This window comes from Protobothrops mucrosquamatus, unplaced genomic scaffold (assembly GCF_001527695.2).
Source record: "Protobothrops mucrosquamatus isolate PMUCROS unplaced genomic scaffold, P.Mucros_1.0 scaffold2335, whole genome shotgun sequence".
Lineage (NCBI taxonomy): Eukaryota > Metazoa > Chordata > Lepidosauria > Squamata > Viperidae > Protobothrops > Protobothrops mucrosquamatus.
Genome location: NW_015388417.1, coordinates 195979 through 205825, shown reverse-complemented (window position 1 = coordinate 205825; position 9847 = coordinate 195979). Strand labels below are relative to the sequence as shown.

General features: G+C 34.4%; 1 protein-coding gene across 1 annotated transcript in view; it reads left to right on the top strand.

Annotated features, from left to right (window-relative positions):
- Positions 1-9847, top strand: part of LOC107295433 (gamma-1-syntrophin-like) — a gene marked incomplete at its 5' end in the record, with an annotated part of 57376 nt that overhangs the window by 9363 nt on the left and 38166 nt on the right. Inside the window, one exon of the mRNA XM_015824747.1 lies at positions 532-570. Coding sequence (XP_015680233.1) covers positions 532-570 — 39 coding nt within the window. The remainder of the gene's footprint in view (positions 1-531; positions 571-9847) is intronic.

Below are 9847 nucleotides of genomic sequence, written 5' to 3'. Positions count from 1 at the left end.
TGGCTTTTCCAGCAAGCAGGCCTGGCCTAGGGAGGATTTTAAATCGGGTTCATTTTTTAGAAAATTTTAAACAGCACAACTCTAAAATATTTGGTTTTAATTGGTTTTATTTGGTGGGGATTGTCAATATGTTTTGGTTTTAAATATGTTGTGAGCCGCCCTGAGTCCCGTTGGGAGAAGGGCGGGATATAAATCAAAAATAAAGTAAAGTAAAGTAAAGCAAGTCTGAATGAATTTTCCCTTGCCTTCACGAGAACAGAGGGTGGTCTTGAGATACTTATTCAGGTTTCAGTCTTGAACCAGACTCAGATATCTTTTATCTCACTGTTGTCTTGGATGTAGTTCTTTCCCCTGTTCCCCAAGGTTATTCCTCCTGCCTTTTACACACCTTAAAAAATATTTTTAAAATGAACAACCTATTAATATGTATCACTTTCACAGAGGAAGTGTATAATGCCACTTTGTTTCATGTGACTGAATCCTAATTGAATCAGTTTATTTATTAATCCGCTTTTCTTTTTACTTTTATAGATTAAAAAAATCAACAGGAATTTTCCCGTAAACCAGCAGGTAAGAGATGAATATATATTTTGAAAACTTAATTCATAGTTATTCTATATCTGGTAAAATACAGGTAAACCTTAACTTAAAACAGTTAATTTAGTGACCATTCAAAATTAAAACGGCACTGAAAAAAGTTACTTATGACCATTTTTCACACTTACAATTGTTGTGGCATCTCCATGGTCATGTGATCAAATCCAAATGCTTGGCAACTGACTCATACTTATGATGGTTGCAGTGTCCTGGGGTCATGTGATCACTTTTTCTGACCTTCTGACTAGCAAAGTCAATGGGGAAACCAGATTCATTTAACAACCATGTTACTAACTTAACATCTACAGTTATTCACTTAACAACTATGGCAAACAATGTCGCAAAATGGGGCAAAACTCACTTAACAAATATCTCACTTAGCAGCAGAAAATTTGGGTTGAATTGTGGTTGTAAGTTTAGGACTACCTGTAATATCACTGAACGTATTCTGAGATTAGTAGCATGATTTGTGTGTGTGTGTGAGTGTCTAAGTGGCATGATTTTCTTGTTGTTATGAATTAATAGATTTGAGTAAACTGCTTATTTGCTATCATTAAATTCAAACATTTATGTCTAACATTCATAAGCACAATTTAATGTTTTCAGTTTTAGATGTTTTGATAAATGTAACCTTTGTATTAATTGTATGAAAGAAAGCAACACAGTGAATTTCTGTGCAAACAAAATCATCACAATATCTGTTGTCCTCAGTTCATATATACAGCCAAATATAAATGATGATGATGATTTAAATTTGTATACCTCCTGACTCCTAGCAATGCTGATTTATAAAGTAAAGAAAAATAACAATAAAACAAATATAACAATAAAAGCAAAAGAGTAAACTGATGGCAACAAGCAAGTTATAATGAAAAACTTATACATACTGTTTAGATGGGTCTTCAACCACACTACCCTAAAGCATAGATTTTCAAGCTGAGGAAGAAGTCCAAACTTGTAGACTCTGAGGTTTATTTCTGAACATATAAAAAGATTTCCATTGAAATCATTGCTACATATGAAGTTTACCAAGAAAACTTGAAACAGTCACCATTTGCAATCAATTTCATGAAGCTGTTGTGAGAATTAAAATGTCAACAAGAATTGCATATGGCACTAATAGCTCTTTAGAGGAAGTTATAATGAAATTATTAAAAGCATATATTTAAACCTTTGCAATCTGATTTGGAAAAACAAAAGTATTTAACCCCCAAAATTCTTTTCCAGAATTGTAAAATGATCACGCTCTTTAGAAAACTTATCATCTGCTTCTTATACATACTTTTGTAATTTGCACTAAAGTATGGATTTTCAAGGTCAATAATAGAAATTTAATAGAACAATACAAGGCAGATAAGTGGATTCTGCCAGGCAGGGAAGGAAGTGAGGGGGTGTGCTGGGAAGTCATGTGGATCAGGAAGGGTGTGTGTGGGTAACAAAAGGTGCCATACAGCTTGGGGAAGACTCACAGGGAAACAATAACAATCAGGAAAGTGTTCAGAGGGCCGCATGGAGGAGAAAAGGAACTCTGAGATTCCTTCCTCCCTCGCTCTCCATTCCTTTCTCCTACCCTTTCCTCCCCCTCCCCCACCATTGAAAATGAAGATCACATGATCACAGCAGTGGCCCAGCAGTGAAACCTGTAACACTGAAGTAGCCTCAACTTTCCCAAAGTTCATTCTCTCGGGAGTCATGGTTCCCAGATTTTGGGCACATTCTAAAAAATAGCCAATTTGAGGTACCTTGGTTCAAAAAAATAAAATAACTATGATGCACCATTTCATCCAGCTAAAAGTCATAATAATGAGAGTGTGCGTGTGTGTGTGTATACACACACACACACACACACACACACACTAAAATGAAGGCCAGTTAAAAAAGGAAATTTCTATTGTATTCAGAAGAAAAAAGGCTTTATTAGACAACATGAAGGTGACATATGAGGGCTTCTATATTTGGCTTGCCAAGTTAGGACACAAAGCACAGGTGTGTTAGTTTTCTTGGAATACATCACTCCTGAGAAGCTGTTTATCAGTAACTAAAAAGGTCAGCACATGGGAGAAATGGAAGTAGTTGGAAAGGCAGTACATTTGAAAAATTACCCAGATTTATGTAATAGGCCCTTCAGAATAGAGAGATTCACAACAGTATCAAGCCTAGGCTTCAAATTATCTCTGGCTAAAGTTCTTTTTTGCACTATGTAGAGCTTCAAATAATGTTTATTGCTGATTCACTGTCTTGAAATTGGTGATAAAGTTTTAACTTTAACTCTGATCAAAAGCCAGTCAACATGTTTCCATCATTTAAATTTTAGTGTCTGAGATCTGAATGAAAAAAGTGTATGTTCTCTTTCCTAGCTTCATTTCTTGTTTTTAAAAAGAGAGAAAGAAAATAGAACTTCCAAATATCTTTTCTGAACTGAAATTTTTATAGGTTTTCACATTCTCACTATCAGAAGGTTTATGCTGATAATCTCAAAACATGTTTTAAAAAAGGTTTGTCTTTAGAATAAAGCAGTGGCTTAATTATAACAACTATAATAGCACTTTCATTTTCCTGGTATTTATTTATCAAAGGAAAAACAGGTACACTGGAAAGCAACAGGAAAACTGAACAAGCAAACACACTAAAAGCTTGTTCTCAGTGGCCAACCAACTACACTAGTCTCCCAGAAGATGAGTCTGAGAGGGAGCCATGCTGCCATCAAGGCTATTGATCACTCTGACTTCATGAATTGGTTCAACCCTTTTTTGAAGCTAATGAAGCTGGTAGCCAACACTATAAGTCAATTAATTAATTAGGCCTGCAGCATCCAGAAGTGTTGGGGTGGAGAGGGGGATGTTTCAAAAGAGACTGAAAAAAACAGAGGACACGTTCATAAAATACTTTTAGGTATTTTACTAAATAAAAATAATTTTAATTTTTTGTAAACGTTGATGTTCAAAATTCAAATTCTGCATTCCCAGACTGACATGTATTGAACATCTCCATCTAAAAATACATTTGTCCTGCAACCATCTGTTATCAAAGAACACAGTGATCAGCCTCATTATGAAGAGGAAGGCACAAAGCTGAAACAACAATGCTAAGTATGTATAAAAACACATAGGGGAGTTGGATTCTTGCTATTAAATTAAGCAGCAGTGCACACCAGGGTGTCAATTATGCAGTGATAATTCCTGCATATTGCATTGTCAGCTGTCTGCAACTAAACATTGATTGTTTTGCATATATCAGAGCTTGGACTGCATTTGTTATAAAGGCTTTATTTCTGAAACAATAGGATTCCTGAAAGAGATTTGGGAGGGGGGAAAAATGGAAAAAAAATCATTACCAGTTTAGATTCTTTTGAGAAGCCCTATCCCTTCAGTCTGTGATTTTCTGTGGGATTTCTCTGGAGAATGGTTACCTATATTGTTGCTTTTCTAGACTAATATCTAGGCATAATGACAAAAGTTCTGAAATCTTTTAGGCATTTCTGCATATTGCTGTCTCCTTTATTCTTATTAAAATATGCAGCATAGACATAACATTGATAGTCAGTTTCTTAATTGGACATTGATAAACATACTTGTGAAATAGGTCTCCCCGCCTGCACATTTCAGTACTTGAACATAGAAATGTTTTAGGAGCTGCAATGAGAGCTATAGAACTAATTTTAGGTTACTGAAAGTGTTATAGGTATTCAGACATACAAGTTTCAAATATTATTAACTTGTTATCCCAGCATTGTTTTTCAGGAGAATATATCTTATAGTCAGTAACAAAACAAAACAAAAAAAGATTTTTAGAAACATCTGCTTATTGGTCATCTTTGATTATTCATTAGACACTGAGTTTATCTATAAAACCAAATATCAGATTCTTATTTATTCTTTAAGATGACTTTTTAAAATATCGGGGTAGAATTACATGTCAGGCAAAACTAACTGTGAATTTTCTCCTTTGAACTGTTGTCCTTTGTAAGGCATCTGTCTTATATGGTGAAATGTTATTTTTATTTCAAATTTTGATATTGAAGGGTAAGTTCCAGTAAAAAATGTTATTTTGAAAATAATTTTATTGCTATATAGATTAGATTTTAGAATGCATTACTGAAGAAAAATAATTTTGATATTCTTAATATAGTTTGAAAGCAATCTGGCATTATTTTACTTTCTCCTTATATTAGAGTATTGAAATCCTGTCAGATAATGATGAATACATTCAACTCAGTGCCACAAACCTCCAAATATATAGTCTAACATAATAGCTGTGCTGTTTACTGTAAGACCTGCAGGATAGAAAAACTATCACTGCCTTGAGTCAAAGCAATTTAAAGTCTTACTTATTGACCAATCTGTGAAATATGGTATACATGTATCTTATAGTTTCATCTAGCTTACAGGAATTATGGACTTTAAATTTCTTGATCTTTATATTTGGTCCATATTTCTGCTGAGGCTGTTTTTTTAATCTGACAGTAGAAGTGAGATATATTTATGATTAAAGAATCAACAATAATTATTTTGATAAATATAGTTAAATATTGCAGACTGCTATATCTATGTATTTTAAGAACTTTGCTAGAAATGCACAATTAGGCAGTGCAAATCTTTAAAGATGTTCTTCACTTCAACAAAGAGTCAAAGAAGCATGCTCTCACAGCTGATTTCTGAAGTAATGTGATTTTCTTGGTTCAGTCTGGCAAAGAGAGTTACCCAAGTTGTTTTACTTTGGGCTGTTTGCAGCTCTCATCGGCATACTGTGGCATTCCAAGAGTGGAAGAGACTTCTATATCTGTGTAGCATTTGTACATAGGTCTCTTCCAATGTTTGTGCTGGTGGAAAAGGTGAGAATTCTCCTTCTAGCATTTGCTGAAAGTTGAAGTACTGTAATAATGGAGAAGGCTGACTATCTCCTCACAAGAGGAACAGCATGAACACCAGGACAATAAAAAAGTACTATTTTAGAGATCAGTCTTCCATTTAAACATCCCCTTCTTTAGAAGGGCTGACCAAAAATAAAATTAGAAAGGAGAACAGAGACTTTGATCAGACTTTCCCCACTCAGGTGAGATGTGTTTTGTATTTTGCTAAATTATGGTGATGTTAACAAGATTGAGAAACCAAGCTTGTAATGGATGATTTTGAGTATCCACTCAAAAATAAATTTGGGGAGAAAAAAGGAGGGCAAGGCTTTTTTAAAAAACAACATTCTTTTAAGAAATGTGGCCTATATAAATAAATTAATAATCCTGTGCATCTCTTATTTGCCTGAGAAGGAAAGGCACAATAAATATTATTGGTTGATCCAAAATATCCATAATACAACTCCTTGGTTTTTCTAGAACTGGAGAGATATATTTTCTACTTAAGGAAAATATTGATCAAGACAAATGTTATTCAGAGTTTATTCCTTGCAGTATGTCTAGGGTAAATAATCTCCTTTAGCTTTTGTTTGTGCAATGGAACCGAAAGTAGTCTATGCATTTCTTCCTAGTGAAAATAAAGATTTCCTTGTACTATACGTCATGTATTCAGAGGCATGTTTTGTCAAGGCAAGTTGCATTGCCTCTTTGCTTCAACAGCACCTCTTTATAGAACCCAAGCTAGGCTATTTTTCTCAAGTTTTATCCTTCCAAATCAATCCCTCTTGCTCTGCTTAAAGGCTTCAATTGACTTTTTATAGAGGTTATATTTTGAACATTTTCCGGCCATAAAAAATATCATTGGTGGTTTTTTTTATAAGTTTTATTAATTTTTTTAAAATTACAATCTTTAGAGCTTAGTAAACAATATGTTGTCTGGGTTTACATATTTAACATTAACTTCTTCAATATAAATCTGTTCAGTACTGCACAATCCAGTATTTTTTCCTTGATCGTCCTTTCTTCATATTTTTTCCCTTTTAAGCTCATTAGACAATTACAATTCTTGGTACTATTGATGTATACAGAATTAGATGCAGACATCTTTATCATATTTTACTAATATTATACAAATAACAATAATATCAATTCATAAGTCAATATCCTGTTTTTCATGCTCTTATTAAAGTTTGATTTCCCATCAGTATTTAAAGTATCTTTGTCATTTATGATTTTCTCAATATTATTTACATTTATATAGCTAAAAAAATATTCATACCAATCCTCCTCTTATTTTCAAATTTCCCATATCAAAAGAAGAAAAAAAATACTATTTTAATTCTAAATCATATCTGCCATTATAAAAATCTAGTTATATCTAAGGGTCATCCATTCTTTTAATCATATTCAAACTATAATGAGACTAAAAATAACCTAGATGATATAAATGACCAAATCTCCAAATTGAAGCTAGAGCTGGAAAGTTCCCAGATAATAACTACAAAATATGAACAAATAAACCAGAAAACAGAGGATGAAGCAGAAGAAATGGATCTAGAGATGGAGGAGATAGGAGAAGGGAAATATGGACTGCCATGTACAAATAAAATACTGCAATGAAAATACAAAAGACCCCTTACTCCTTTCTCCAAAATACACCTGAGGACAAGGAAGAAGATTCTAGAAAATGGAATATAGAGCGGGCAGGGGAAATGTTTAGGGAATGTGGATGGGCAGAGTTCCCCCCAAAAAATACTCTACCTAAATTGTCTTCCTCATGCCAAGCAGCTTTCACAAAAATAGAAAGAAAAATTTTGGGCAATTTAATTGCCTTAGCCTGGAAAGCTACTTGGCAAAGAAAGAAAGCGAGAGTTAGATTTAAAAAACAGAAGATTTGATTTATCAGAGGGGGTACTATCTGTTTAATATATCACTGGTGTTTGTATATAGGTGAAAGTTTATGGAAGTTCCTTTAACCTTGGATTCCAACAAAACTTTCTACTGTATATCATTACTTAAGTAGTATTAAAAAACTGAAGCATTAATATCTAAATCTTCATTTTTCTTTGGGAGAAAATATGCTTTATCTAATAGAAAAATGAATATATTAGTTATCTGGGGGAAAAGTGATAGGATTTAGTTTAATCTAGCTTTGTTTTTATTAAAAAGAATCTCACAACTATGACATTGGTTATTTATTAGGCTTCAGGTGATGGGCTTCTGTCATAAGTGGAAATATGGTCTTCTATTATAAGATTAATAAAAAAAATCTGAGAGGAAATATATATTAACCCGTCCAAAGTCTTATAGTAGTTTCCTTTCTGAGTGTACATCTGCCCTTATGCTTTATCCTTAACATTAATACTAATTTAGTTTACCTTCACTGTATACCAGGCTACATGGGAGAAAAGTTCAATAAGAAATGAAAACAATGTTTTGAGGAGGGGAGAATTTAGCTCAAACATTAGAACAGTATTTTCTTTCATGAATAAAGGCAAATATAGATGTCCTGGGATAATGCTGCAAAATCCAATCTGTCAGTGGGACCAGAGGTTTACTCTTCAAATATTTTCAAAATATTTTCTTTTGTAGCATCCTAAACCCCCACCCCAATTTATTTATTTATTTATGTATGTTTGTATGTATGTATGTATGTACATCTGGGTGGAGCTGGTTCAGAAACTAGCATAGTTTTTAAAGAATGCATAGAAAAGTGTAAGTGTAAATTATGGATTTACAAAGTCAGACCTTTTCTAAAGAAAAACCAGAGACACTGTGAGCAATTAAGAGTCAGTGTGCATAATTTAAATGAAAAGTTAGATAATAAAAGCCCAGTCTAGCACAGTACCAACAAAGAGGAAAAATAACAGCTCTCAAAAGAAACCAGCATGGCTGCATAAAGAACTCTCTGTTAAATTGAAAGAAAAAAGGACAAGTATAGAAAGTGGAAAGAGGGGCACATAACTTAGTCAGAATATCAGCAAATAGCCCGAGCCTGCAAAGATGAAGTGAGGAAAGCTAAGGCTCAAAATGAACTAAGGCTTGCAACCAAAGTCAAAAATAACAAAAAAGCTTCTTTCAACATGTAAAAAACAAGAAAAAAGTGAAGGAAATGATTGCTCCATTAGTGAGTGAAAGTGGCAAGAAGGTGACAAGCAAAGGGAAAAAGCAGAACTATTTAACTCATTTTTTGCATCAGTCTTTACACAAAGGGAAAAAACAGACCAACCTACCAAAAATAGTGCCATAAAAAACAGAATAGAAACACAAGTTAAGATAGGCAAGAAAATGGTGAGCACTTGTCCAGCCTAGATGAGTTTAAATCACCAGGACCAGATGGAGTATACCCCAAGGTTCTCAAGGAACTGACAGATATGATCTCAGAAACATTGAACTATATTTTTCAAAGTTCCTGGAGCACTGGGGAACTACTGGAGGACTGGAAAAGAGCTGATGTAGTTCCCATTTTCAAAAAAGGAAAAAAAATGGACCCAGGAAATTACAGACCTATCAGCCTGACCTCAATACCTGGAAAGATTCTGGAAAAGATAATCAAACAACGAATCAACGAACACCTAGAGGCAAACAAAGTCATTACTAAAAGCCAACATGGGTTTGTCAAAAACAGATCATGCCAGACAAATCTTATCGCATTCTTTGACCAAGTGACAAAATTAGTGGATCAGAGGAATGCTGTGGATATAATTTACTTGGACCTCAGTAAGGCATTTGATAAAGTCGATCACAACCTACTACTTGATAAAATAGAAAAATGTGGGGTAGACAGCATCAGCACCAGATGGATCCGTAGCTGGCTGACTGGCTGTACTCAGCGTGTGGTCCTCAATGGAACCGCATCTACATGGAGAGAAGTGTGTAGTGGGATGCCCCAGGGCTCTGTTTTGGGCCCAGTGCTCTTCAACATCTTCATCAACGATTTGGACGAGGGGATAGATGGGCAACTCATCAAATTTGCAGACGACACCAAGCTGGGAGGAATAGCCAACACTCCAGAAGACACGTTTAAGATACAGGAGGATCTGGACAGATTTGAACACTGGGCACTATCTAACAAAATGAAATTCAATGGTGAAAAAAGTAAGGTTCTACATTTAGGTATGAAAAACCAAATGTACAGGTACAGTGTAGGGGGTACCTCAGAGTCCTAGTGGACAATCACTTAAATATGAGCCAGCAGTGTACTGCAGCTGCCAAAAAAGCCAACACAGTGCTAGGCTGCATTAACAGAGGGATAGAATCAAGATCACGTGAAGTATTAATACCACTTTACAATGCCTTGGTAAGGCTACACTTGGAATACTGCATCCAGTTTTGGTCACCACGATGTAAAAAAGATGTTGAGACTCTAGAAAGAGTACAGAGAAGAGCAACAAAGATGAT